This window comes from Choloepus didactylus, chromosome 8 (genome assembly GCF_015220235.1).
Source record: "Choloepus didactylus isolate mChoDid1 chromosome 8, mChoDid1.pri, whole genome shotgun sequence".
NCBI lineage: Eukaryota > Metazoa > Chordata > Mammalia > Pilosa > Megalonychidae > Choloepus > Choloepus didactylus.
Window position 1 is genome coordinate 128,581,737 of NC_051314.1, and position 13,769 is coordinate 128,595,505.

General features: G+C 46.3%; 1 protein-coding gene across 16 annotated transcripts in view; it reads left to right on the forward strand.

Moving 5' to 3' along the window:
- Positions 1-13,769, forward strand: part of CRACR2A (calcium release activated channel regulator 2A) — a 142,163-nt gene that overhangs the window by 73,243 nt on the left and 55,151 nt on the right. For all 16 annotated transcript variants that reach the window (XR_005218346.1, XR_005218345.1, XR_005218348.1 and 13 more), the window contains one exon: positions 2,482-2,628. Coding sequence is in view for 12 of the 16 variants with exons in the window: in XM_037846022.1 (XP_037701950.1) it covers positions 2,482-2,628 (147 nt within the window). In the remaining 4 variants the exon portion in view is untranslated. The remainder of the gene's footprint in view (positions 1-2,481; positions 2,629-13,769) is intronic.

The window sequence follows — 13,769 nt, forward strand, 5'->3', positions numbered from 1 at the left end:
AGCTATTGAAAGAAGGGTACCTGTCCAACCACCGCACACTTCCCTAGCAGCCATCTTCCTGTCAGGGCTATCAAATCTGAGCTCTCCAGATGTTACTCTGAAAACCACTGCCACAGGCCCATGCAGAACTGAGCCAAAATGAGTTATTCCGGAGAAAAGAAGGCCCTGGGGAGGCCTCGAGAATGGCCTATAAAAATTTACTTGCAGTGATTTCCATTTTCATCAAAGTTAGAACAAGAAGGGACTGGTCTTAAGTTGCAGCATGAGGCAACCATTGATGACCATCAGGCTGTAAAAAAGGAAATAGAGCTGGCTGTGAGACTTATTCTGAGGTCTTAAAGATTTCACTCATGAAATAGTTTGTGGGTCATTCTGGAGGCAAGGAGATGAGCTGATTGACCACCCAGAATATCTTCTTCTCCTAAACTCCTATATCCTTCCTTGAGGGGCAACCTCAATGTGGTCCAGGAGAGCCAGAACGGACACTTGGACTCCCTAGTTTTCTTAGTGGTCTTATTGGCTGGGTGATTTGGCAACTTAGTGGACCTTGGTTATTTTTCATCAAAGGCCAAAAGGCTTGTCCCTTCTCTATAATCTGGAGTGAGATGATGCAGCCATCACTGTTTCAAAAGTTTTGGGGTAGGGTCAGGTGAGACTGCGTATCTCAGTGGGCGGAGGGGAGATTTAGTCCAGTTGGCTGCCCTGCCATGCTCCAATGGGAACCTGACAGAGGTGAAAGACAGGCCTGGGCTCTAAAGGCTGCCCTTGATTTTATAATGCATTTACTTCCTCAAGGGATCAAGCTGCCACAGTGATGGGAAGGCATTGTGCTTTCTCTCTGAGACCCTTTTAACTCTGAACCCTTTGTGCTATCTACATTTTACCCTGTGCAATAAAGTAGACACTCAGCCACAATATGTTCCATATGGGAAAAATGGAACTCATTCTAGAAACAGGGAGACTTTATCTCCTCTTCTCTTTCTCCCCCATTCTCTCCTATCATCCAGTACAGTGTTAGTTTAACAAGAGATAACACGGAATACTTGTTGGTTGAATGGATGGCTGAATGGTATGGATGGATGGATGGATGGATGGATGGATGGATGGATGGGTGGGTGGATGGATAGGTGGGTGAATGGATGGATGGGATGGAAGAAAGGATGGAAGGGACGGAGCAAGGGAAGGAGAGAGGGAGAGAAGAGTGGTGGGAGAGAATGACAGTTGGGCAGATGATCACATAACTAAGCAGAGGTAGGTGCATTGCTCAGTGGGCCTCTTTCCTACTGCACATAGTGACTACACTACACCCAAGGGCGTGGGTGACATGGCAGCACCCTATATCACTGCTGAGGAAGAGTTCTCAAATACTGTACTTGTTACATTGACACAAAGGATTTCTTTCTTTATTCTGAGGGTTCCTGGTCATAGCTGCTGTCACATCATTCTGATTTTAGAATTTAATGGGGGTGAAAATCAGATTTACTTCTGACTTGGCTCACTCATTGGCTGTCAATTTGTGAGTTTCTCCAGAAAAGGAGAACAGGGAGCACGGTGTGTGCCTCCCCCTCCTCCTCCTCCTTCCCCAGTGATGAGTGTGGCCTCATGTGTCTCTGCTGTGTTTGCACATGTGTGCCCCATGTGCCTGTTCCTGGAGCATGTCCCTGGGTATGTCACTCTGTACCTGTCGCTGTGCTGGCCTCCTCCTCTCCTTTCTGCGTGTCTTTTCACGTGTGCACCCACATCTCTCAGAGTTGCGCTGCCTCTTCTTTCGCCTGTCAGTCATTCCCTCTGCCACCAGGCCCCAGTGGGGTGCTGCATATTCTCTTCCATTTCCTGCAGTGACAGTTGCTTTCTGCCTTCCATCCACTGGCCTGTCTTTACCTCTCAACTGTGAGTAACATCCTTCCTGGGGGCAACAAGCCCTCCTTCAGCTGCAGGCTGCTTGTTCTCACGTGCTCTGGGCTCTTGCCCTCCCCTTTTCTCTTTGGCACTTTGAGATGCTCCTGAGAGCATTGCTGTGCATCCTTGGCCCTGCTAGCCTCACCCTGGAGGACCCCAGAGGACTGAAGCAGCAGAGCTTGGTCTTTAAGGGGGCCACTGCCGGAGCCAGGCTCCTGACTCCGTCGTACACCAGCTGCATTCTCTTAAACAGCCTGCTTTGCCTCTTCCCAACCATCCATCCATCCATCCATCCATCCATTCTGTTTCCTTATCTGTAAATAGGGGTAATAACAGCTCCTATCCCATAGGGTTACTTCATGAGGGTTGAACGAGCTAACATATAAAGTGCTTAGCATACAAAAAGCACTCAATAGATGTCAACCATGTCATTCTGATGATGATGATGATGGTGATGATGATGAAAATGAAAATGATGATGTTATTTCGGGCTGTCAGCTTGATGACTAGATAACTCAGTGTTTCCCATCAAGCCTTTGTCTCGTTTCCACACTCCCACATTAATTTCCCTTCTTCTTGCAGTGAAAGTGACATCAAGCAACTCTGGCTGCAGCTGAAGAAGGACGAACCTCATTTACTCTCCAACTTCGAAGACTTCCTGATCAAAATCTTTTCCCAGCTCCAAGAAGCCCACGAGGAGAAGAATGAACTGGAATGCGCCCTGAAAAAGTGAGTACCCAGTCTCAGGCATTCTCTGTACATATGTGTGAAAAATGGCAACACAAACTGTGTTTCTCTTATACCTTCCACTGAAACAGTCCATGATGCCTCCATTTCTCTGTCTGCCAGGTGCCGTCACAGTGTGATTTGTGAGAGCCCTCACTCACATTTATTGAGCACTCGCCAAATGCCAGGCACTATTCTATAAGTACTTTATATACACTAGCCCATTAATTCTCATAACAACCCTTTGAGGTGATACTATTTATTATTATCCTCATTTTACAGATGAGGAATTTGAGGCATTGAAAACAACTTGCCCCAGGTTACAAAGCTTGTGACAGAGCTGGGATTTGGAGCAAGCCAAGCCTTGCACCTGAGACCAGCAGACGGGGCCTGTCCCTAACTCCAGACCCTCACGTGGCCTTAGGGGGCTTCTGTAGGGTGCTTCAGTGCCCCCCTGAATCCCCCCACCCCACTGCTCCCTCCCATCACAGGCTTCATCTCTTCTGCTGCTTGCTTTGTCCCCAAGTCCTCTCCAGGTATCTAATGATTTCCAGGATTCCCCTTTCTCTGGAGAAGACGGGACTGGGGAAGTCAACCAACACCACCTAAGAAATTCCTGAATACCCGAACCAGAGCCAGCACCTGCACGTTTCTCACATGTGCAGGGAAGCCCCACAGGCTTAAGAGAATTAATGGGCCTGGGGGATGCCGTCCACGTTTCCCAGTCATTTAACACATGTTTACAGCAAGGAGCTCATGTTTCATGAAGCACAGAGTCAGATGCAGTGTAAGTTAGGACAGTTTATGACCCTGAAGGTGAGGCCAATATGTGGGTGTGGTTTGGGTAGAGCTTGGAAGCCTGTGAGTCAGTCCTGCCCCCAAGCCTCTGCAGCACTTGCTCTGAATCCTGGCTCTGCCACTTATAAGCTTTGTAATCTGGGGCAAGTTGCTTTCAATTCCTCAAAGTTCCATGTCTGCTAGATTCCACAGACCACCATCCCCTCATTCAGATGCTTCCCAGCCAAGTGTGTGTGTGCCCAGCTCTGTCTCCAGGGTTGCAGGGTTTCAAAGTCTACTCTGAAATGTTCTAAGAGAAAGTACAAGAGCCCCTAATTTAAAATGAATCCATTATCACTTGTCATACTCTGTATTTCTTCTCTCTCCACATTGCCCTGAACCCCAGCTCCTTGTCATGTTGTGCCTCCCCCATGTCAACTCTAAAAAATTAAAATAACTTGTTGGAGGTCCATTGGGTATATGCAGGCATGGAAAAGACGACCTTCAGGATCCTGCATTAGGGAGAAGTTGAGGCCAATTAGTACTGGTAGAATTGTGGTTTGGCTGGAGGAATGTTAAGGGCATTCTAGAGGAGATGTATTTCCCAAGGCTCAGAGAAGGGTTGATGGTATGTACCTCTGTGTACCCTTTAGAGGACTGAGCTTGGAGTCAGAAAGAACTGAGTTTGAATCTTAGCTCTGCCACTTACCGGCTGTGTGACTTAAGCCAAGCTACTTACCCTCTCTGAGCTTCAGCTTCCTTATCTGTAAGGTGGCATGATAATGGTGCCCACCTCTTAGAGCTGTTGTGAGGAATAAATGTGATGAGGGCTGTAAGCATTGGGAACAGTGCTGGCCTATGAGTGTGTGATGAATGTTAAAATGACTTTTATTATTATTGCTTTAAATAAGTGTTTGCCAGTCTGAGAGGATTTGTCTGGCTGAAGTAGAGTTAGACCGTTGGTATAATCAAAGGTCAAGTTTAAGGACCCCTTTATCCTTCCAGACAACATGGGATAGAACCTTGGTCTCTGAACCAGCAGCATTGGTATCACCTGGAAACCTGTTAGAAATGCAGAATCTCAGGCCTCACCCAGCCCTCCTGAATCAGCATTTTAACAAGTTGTCCAGGTGCTTCATGTGTGAGCTTGAAAAGTGGGAACTGGGAATCAGGAGGCCTGAGTTTGAGTCATCCATGGTTCTCAACAAGCTTAGCTCTGTGACCTGGCTCGAGTCACTTGACCTCTCTGAGCTCTGGTTTTCTCATCTGTAAAATGAGGGGGCTGGATCAGTTAATGGCCCTTCACCCCTGTCACCACTCCCCTCTGACCCGAGTGTTGATCATCTTGTGGAGCCATATCAGAAGTCAGGTGGTACCTCCCAGAGAGGAGGGTACTCTTTTGGCCTCTAAGGAGGGTAATTGCAGCCTGAATGGGTGGGCAACTACTGAGCCCATGGTCTGGAATCTTATCTGCAGAACTCCTCTGCCCAGCCTATGCTCCTGTGGGGAGAGACAAGTGCTCCTGATTTGCTAGAGAGCCTCTTGGCCCTTATGTCCATCTTAAAGTGGCTGCTATTAGTGCTTTTGCCATAATTTAGTGATTGCTTAAAAAGTTCTGGAGAGGAAAGTCAAAGCCACAGTTAGGTCAACCAGTGGTCCCCGGCCCCTCCACGCTCATCCTCAGTCAGTGTTCCCACCAGCTACCCTTGCTCTGGGGTCACTGAATCAGGGCCCACTCCTGGCTGGAGACCTCTGGTGGGGTTGGAGTGAGCTCTCTGGCTAGTCCCGTTCCAGGGCTGTTCTCTGGGTGCAGAACCCTGAGCTGTAAGCTGTAGTGAGCAGAACTTGGAAGTTGGAGTCAGGAGAAACTGGGTTCTGCCCAGGCACTGCCACTGTCCAGCTGCCTGTCCTCAGGGCATCAGTTTCCTTATTGGCAACATGAGAGAACTGTACCAGTATTTTTCTGTCTTTTTGTGATTACAGCTTACAGGAGGAAATGCATATTACTTCACCCCCCATGTACACACGTAACATATATATGTATATATGATTGAAACAAAAATTATTACATGTGACACATGCTGTTATTTTCTATTATAGTCTCTCTAATTCTCTTCTATTAAAAAGAAAAAAAAAAAGGTTGGTCATACCCTGTGACCCATCACATTGATGTCATCCCCTGCTTCTGGGTTCTGACCGGACCAGATAATCTCTAAGCATCCTTGCAACTTTTAAGCCAAACGAGAAATTGGCAACCACTCTTATGGTATAGAATATTCAAATGGGATGCTGGTCTTTGCAAATGACACAGGGTTTAAGGCATCTTCTAGGAGGAAAGTGTGAGCATGTTTGTGGGCGGGACATGTCCAGTGAGGGAAGAGGAAGGGAGCTCTTGGGAATGGCTTGATGTAAAATTCAAGGCAGAGTTAGGGAGAAATCCTGAGGAGAACAGCAAGTCCTGGTGAGCTGTCAGAATGTCACCCAGGCTCCGCCACAGGCTCGCTTTTCAGTACAGGGTGTGACATTCCAACTCCACCTGGAAGGTGAGTGCCTGTCCCAGGAGACGGCCACGGGAGCGCAATTCCTTACCTCTGTGTGTCCAGCCCTGAGCTGGGCATGAGAGGATATGACCCTGTGTTTTGGGTAGCTAGCTAAAGCAAGCACTTACTCTGTGCCAGGCACTGAGTTAAGCAAATAGAACAGTGTCCCCATTCTGAGGAGGTTATGATCACACTGACGAGGCAGAACTCATACCCCAAAAATTCACAGGAAAATGTGGCTGCTGCAAAGCTGTCCAGGAAGTCCCCATGCTGTTGAAATATTGGACAGTTGCTATTGGCGACAGTGGCCTCCGTTTCCTTCTCCTTTTCCAAACCACACACCTTGTTTCTTTCTCCTAAAGGCCTCAGAGCAAATGGGACTGAGCTACGCAGGAGCCTGGCCTTAACTAGGGCAGGCAGGACACAGACTTCCCCTCCCCAGCTCCCCAGGCTTTCCTGACCCCCAGTGGTCCCCAGGCTTGCTGCAGCGAGTGAAAAAGATTCTGGGAGGGAGGAGGATGCAGAGAGGGGGTGAGTACTTGGGCTTGATAGCTGATGTCTGGAGACCAAGAGTGTCCTGGGGCATTGTCAGAAACAGCCCAGGGCTTGCCTTACCTCACTGCCCTGCATCTTTTTTTTTTAACCTGCATATTGGGGATGGGGGAAGGAAGGAAGCCTGGGAGCGTTCAATCTCCTATCCCCTTGCCCTTTTGGCCAGAGGTCAAGGAAATCCCAGATTTGGGTCTGTTGAGGGATGCTGGGTGCAATGTTTAACTCTCGGGTGGGTGTCCCCTGGAAAGTTGCCACAGCCCCACATGGAGGACATGGTCAAATGCAGAACCCTTGGCCTAAAGCCCAGTCCCTCTGTTGAACTTCCAGAAGCTCCCTCTGCCTCCACTTCCCTCTGAGGAAGGAGGCTTGGATTGCACCTGAGCCTCTCTCCTCTGGGTCCACTGTGCAGAAGTTCAGAGAACTTTACATTCCAGCATGAGGGATATAGATTAGACATTAGGAAGAACTGGCCACCAAATTAGAAACTTCTTTGCTAAGAAAAGTCTCCCCGTGTACTTTTCTGGAGAAAAGTTTGAGACCTCCAGGGGGCATAAGATGATGCCATCTCTAGGCAGTGATAGATTTGCACCTTTCATTAGCATCACTTAGGCATGCCTGGACCCCACCCCAGAAGGGCCCAATTGGCTTGGACTCAAGCGGGAGCTGGAAGGTTACATTTTAAAAGTATCCTGGAGGATTCTGACTTTTGACCAGATTGGTATCTGCTGGATAAGTTGACCTCATTGAGATCCTTACCAGGATCTAACTCTGAAGCTGGGGATAAGGATGAATTAGGCTGTGTCTGTGCACTGCTTTGAGCTCTTTAAAGAATAATTCTTTTTAGATCCAAGGCTGGCCTCTGACCTATGCTCTGCCTGCCCCAGCTCAAGCCTCTGCAGCTCAGTAGCCTGGAAACGCTGCCCTGGCTGCCTGTTTCACATCATTCGTAGACCACACTTGGCCTTGACAAGCTTAGCAACGCTCTCCTACTCTCGAGACCTCCTTGGAACCAGTTCCTTGTCTGCACGGTTTTACCCTTTCCAATGGAATTAGGCCTCAGGCAGTTTCTTTGGAGCTTGGGGGTCCTTGAAGGGCAGCCAGATGCTTTCTGTCTTGAGTGATTTCGCTGGGCTCTGGGACAGGGTCGGGTCCGAGAAAGATTGTTATGACATCCAGCACTCCAGCACAAACCTAAGAAGGCCTAACAATGGGTATTGCATGATGTGGCGCTTCAGGGACATGGAACCTTGCAAGGGAGCAGGGAAAGTCATCAGCTCCATGGTGTTGCTTTCAGGTAGGGCAGCAAATAAAGCATCATCTATAAGGCAGGGCTTGCAGGGACCTGGGGAGAGCCTTAACTGTGTGGTTCTCGAATGTCAGTTTGCTTCAGGGTTACCAGACTCATGTTGTAAAGGGAAATTCCTCTGTCTTTCCCCCAGAAAGTTAAATCAGTCTGTCTAGGGAGGGAAGCCCAGGACCCTGCATTTTGGCACATGCCCCAAGTGGTTCTGATACAGGCCATCCACAGATCACACTTGGAGAAGTGCTGCTTTAGCCTGTTCTTCCAGAATGCATCAGCCTGCAAAATGTTACACCCTGGATGCTCTTCCAGTCCATCACTTCAGTCCTGTTCTTAGGGTGAAGATAAGAAGTTCTTGGCAAGGGCTCTAGGTGGCCAGGCGATGGCTTAATCCGGCACCGCTTCTTTACATTGTGGACATTGCCCCGAGAGCAAATGGAAAGGTGAGGACTGTTTGTGCTCTACGAGCACCTGGGGCATGGTTTTTAGACCTGTCTAATGAAAAAGGGATTTGCTTTATAGGATGGGATAAAGCTGCAAAGTTGTTTATAGAAGACAGCAGAATCTAATTAGGGAGGAACCATCCATCTTGAAAATCCAATTGGTGATTTCACAGCCTTTGCAGAATGGCCACAAACTCTTGTGTTTTCCTTTCATTCTACTCTACTCTAATTGTGTGCACGCAGGGGTGTGTGTGTGTGTGTGTGTGTGTGTGAGAGAGAGAGAGAGAGAGAGAGAGAGAGAGAGAGAGAGGCAAGTCAAGAGATACTGATTTACTGATTTCAGGGGAACAAGAAAGCCCTAAACAGGAGTTTTCTGCTCTGAGCCCGGAGCCTGCAGCTGCCTGAAGAAGGGGGTAGGAGGCAGCATTGAATCAGAAACCCCCCTTACCTGGTCTCAACCCAAGCTCAAAGCTGGCTGGGGTGGTACCTGCTTCCATTCTCTTCTCTGACACAACAGCAGACATGTCAAGTCTTTTGCAGTCCCAGGTCTGCACTCGGGGATCAGGGCATTGAGGGGTACACGGGAAAGGGAGTCAAGCCCCTCCCAGGATCTTGCCCCTCCCCAGCCCTGCAGGACTGTCAGTCTGTCCCATGTCCTGTCTACCAAAGATGTGGTGGTTGCTCCAGCATCTCCTCCCCCTGTTCATGTTCATTCCAGATGGACTTTGGAACACGGACAACCCTAAATGCAAATGTCTGGGGTTGTCAATTTTAAATTTTAGGATCCTTGGGAAAACAGTATGGTGTTATGGATGAAAACATGGGGCCAGAAGTCAAGACCTGGAAGCTGTTATTTTTTTTCCTAAGAATAATTTCAGCATACCCTCGCCTGGACACTAGGGGGTGGGCCTGACAACTTTCCGAGGCCCCCTGAAATCCCTGTGGATTTTGTTCGTAAGTGAAGGCGAAGAACAGAGAGAAGAGTATAACAATATTTTGACCAGGCAGTTTTCTATAGCAGGATGGCCTTGGCCTGTGTGGCGTTAGTGAGCCCCAGAGGTATCGAGTATTGATGCTTTACTCCAGTGTGGTACCTTGACTCTGTGTGCAGAGCACTTTGTGAAGGTTAATTAATTTTCATAGTCCCCGTAGGAGGCTGGCAGGGTAAGTTATTGCTAACTACATCTCACCTTCCTGTTCCCTGCAAATTGTCTGTGAAGGCCTCTCAGAACCTAGGCCTGTATTTACATTTGAATCACGATTTCCTTACCTGTCCCACTCTCCTCCCATCCCCAGCTCCCCAGAACCTCAACACGCACACATACACACATATATACACACACACACATATATACACACACACATACGCACATTTAGGATTATCCTTTAGAGATGAGGCATTTGCTACAGCCAGACACCCTGCGTGACATTTTGTCTCTGGGGTTGGAGCTAGGTTTTTTCATCCTGGCTTTCAATAAGACTCATTCTTTCAGATCCATAACTATCCTTTCAGTAGTATCCTCAGCTTATCACTGTTTCTCCTTCCCTCCCTTTTCTGGACTTTTCCCCCTGAGAACTCTACCATCCTCCCTGCCACCAAAGCAAGCAGCTCCCTGTCCTTCCCTCCAAATTACTGCACCTCAGAGCCCAGGAAGGCACCGTGGGGTTTGACTTCATGATGATGGCATCTGCCTAGTCCTCAAATCCATGCCACTTTAGCCTTGGACTGGATGTTCTTCGACGTGAAATTCCTGGTTTGCAGAGACCATGATTTAAGTCTAAATTATTTTGCCCAAAGTGATCATGTAAGAAGGGCTTAATCACCATTTTTCATGGTGATGGTGATGTTAAGGGTCTCTCTTTCCATATTTAGTCATCTCTACTGAGCCTTCCCAGGGTTTTGTCTTTCTCCATGTCTTCTGCCTGTAATACTTTCCCCTTCCTGCATGCATGTCTTCATAGCACATACACCAAGCTGCCCCATGATTCACTTCCAGTTTCTCCTTGTCCCTTGGCAGACCAGTGGAAGAATTATAGAGCAGAGCAGTAATTCTAAAAATGGGATCCACAGGCCCCTGGAGAATCATAGAATACTCATTTAATTAGCATTTATTCACTGCATTTTATCTGCTACCTGTTGCACCAACTACTTCCTTATGTTTTATCTTATTTAATGTTCGCAAATTCTCTCAAAAGTAGGTATTACCCTCCCAGTTCTTCAGGCTTACTGAGGTACTGTAACTTGCCCAAGACCAGAAGAGTTCTAAATTTCAGAACCAGGACTTGAACCCAGGCCTTCTGCCTCTAGTGAAGTCTGAGCCCAGCTATAGCTATGCCAGCAGAGAGGTTGTGACCTAAACTACACTAGAATATGCTAGAGGAATTATTCAGCCATCATGTTCAAAGAGAAAGAAGGGGAGAGGAGATATTATTGCTCTTGACTATTGCTAACTCTGGTGGGCCACGTCTCCACACATCTGTCCCTGTGTCCCACTGGGAACTTGGGACTCTTCCCTGTCCTCTTTAATCTACCTTTTTCTGTCCCCTCTTTCCACTGTAGTTCAGATGACTTGGGTCAGTTAGTGGAGAGTGGGATGATTAAATAGGTGATGCCCTGGGCCAGTGTTTTGAGAATGGCTAGTAGAAAATAGGTTCAATATGTTATTCAATTAATGTTATTAATTAATGGCTCATAGAGCTCTTTACCAGTTTGTCGTCCTTGTCTTGTTCAACATTTTTTTACTACTGGCATGAATTAAGGGAGATATGGGGGAATATTTTGTAGTAATGAAAAAAGTGCCATCTGTAAAGAAGGTGGAATAGATAAAAACCTCCATGCACCAAACAACATAGCAGCAAAATACATAAGGTAGAGACTTCCAGGAAAAGAAAGTGATGAAAAACAAGAATCGTACTAGAAGACTTTAACAAACATCTCAGAATTTGACACGTGAGTCAAGCAAAAAGTAAGTTAAGGATCTAAAAGGCTTGAAACTGTGAAATAGCAAGCTTAATTTAGGAGAAGCATCTAGAATTGTGTGCCTTACAAATAGAATATACATTCTTCCCAAAGAAATTATGCAAATATTGATAATGTTTTTGGCTACAAAGAAAAAGTTAATAGATTCCAAAAAGTAAATACCATACCAATATATTCTCTGTCTGTGAAACAATAAAACTAGAAACCAATAGATTGGTATATTTATAAAAGGCCTCTTTTAATTAACTGTCAGACAAATTGTCATCAAAACCAACATTAGAGAACATTTAGCTTACATTCTGATTGAAAATTTCAAATTTCAAAACTGGGAAGATCATTGTGTGCACTGGATAACCAATTGGGATCCATTTAAGATAGCGACAAGCTAGAAAGACGGACTGAATCTAACAAGCATGAAATCCAACAGAATTACATTTAAGATATTGCTCTTGTGTCCAAAAAGCCAATGTGAAAGCACAAGGTGGAGGAGGTATGATTCAGTAGCACTATCTTTAAAAGCAAAACAATCACAAGAACATAAGATTCAGAGGTTTTAGGCAACAAATAGATTCAGCATTCAACTGAGATGTGGCTGCCATGAAAAATTAATGCCGTCTTATACTGCATGAACAGATATGTAGCATCTAGAACAAAGGATGTAATAGCCCAACTCTAGTCTGTACTAATTAGACTTCATACATTGGGCAATCCATGTGTGGCTTGATGACTTGAAAAAGACAAATTAAAGCCTTTTCACGGAAGAGTGAAGCGAATGGTGAAGGGACTTTCCAAAAAAAAAGAAAACAATCTGTGTGAGACATGGTTGGAGGAAGTAGACAGGTTTTGCTTCAGTCCAAGTTAAATCCTTGAACTCTTGATTCTCAAGTATTTGAAGGGTTTTTGTGCAGAAGAGGGTCAAAAACACAGAAAGATTTTTTATCAGCCAGAATATCCGGAGATGAAAGAGCTACTTAGAGAGGCAGTAAATCCTGATCACTGGAAGTGTTCTAACCTAGTTTGGGATATTGGGGCAAGGATTTAACCCTGGAAGAATATGTGGTTGGAACAGACAAACCTTCCAATCCTGGAATTCTTTAATTCCCAGGGAATCTAGAGTTCCTCCAGTATAGTCCACAGGCCTCTGAGTTTGGTATCCGAAGTCTTAAGTTCAGCGTTTGCAGGCTTTCAGCATTGATGTTTTAAACACAAGCTCTGTGGGTGACATAAATGACAGCGATCTGATGTCCAGCTCTGGGTGTTCACAATCTCATTGAGACAGTGTCAACCAAATGAGACAATTGTTCAGGACTGCTTAAAATTAGATGTAAATTGTTCAAATGAAGACATGAGGTCTCGTAAGAGTTCAGAAAAGGGATCAGAGAAGGCTGGCATAGATGGAGAGAGCCTCAGAAGGAAGACTTCAAAGTCTGTGTGTCCCCCAGGCAACGTGAGTGGGTTTGGAAATTGGTGCAACAAAGATGTATCGTGTATATAATAAGCAAACATGATCAGTTGCCTCTTTCCTTTGATGGCAGAAGATGGCATACCTGGTTGGAATGCCGTACACCATATACACAGATCTGTTTAGTGTCTCTCACCATTACTGCACTCATGGCCACTGTGGAGCTCCCTGCAGATTCAGGTTTTTGGCTTTGCAGCTCCTGCTCCCACACAGCCTACATTTGCGAGGCTTTGGTCTGACAGGAGTTTTCATCTTCTGAGCTTTCTGATCTTCATCTTCCTAATTGCCTCTGACCCTTTCCAAACCCAGCAGCCCTTTTAACCCTGAAACTACAAACCTCATCCTTTGGGGAGCACTGCCCCTTGCCCTCCCCAGCTTATGATAGTAATTACAATAATAAATAATCCCTTACGTTTATTTGGGGCCTTGAGGTTTTGAATGCTTTGCCTACACTCTTTTGTTTGATCAGCATGCCAATGCCAAGAGGACCTCAAGAAGGTGCTACCTGGGATGGGAGGAAGTCAGAGTACTTGTCCAAAGTCACGCGAGGAAATGAGCTAGTTGTAGGGTCAGAACCCAGTCTTTGGACCCTTGGTTTAGTGATGACACTGCTGGGAACAGCACTTTAATGTCTCACCTTCCTGCAACTGGTAGTTCTGACCCAGGATTGGCATGAGTCAATCCATCTCTCTAGGGCACAGACCTTGTCTTACTGGTTTTTAAATTTGCAGTACAGTAACCAGCCTGTAGTCACCACTTTGTAACTGTCCGTTGCATGAGTGAATGACTAGAGGACTGTGCCTCCAATGATACGGAGAAATTTATCTCACCCACGAGTCATTTCGATTTGGGAAATCTCCCAGGAGGCCAGCTTTATTCCAAAGCATTTGCAAAGGCCGGGTGCTGTGTCAGGAGCCCAGTTTGGAATCCCAGGCCTTTTTTGGAGTGGACCCAGCCTTTGTGAGGGAGAACCACTGCTGTCTTCCCACCCCCGCCTTTTTTTTTAGTTATTTGCAAAATTACTCACTACGTAACTAGCAAACTGAAATGTGAGCATGAAAAATCTAGACTTTATTAATTTAATCAAATA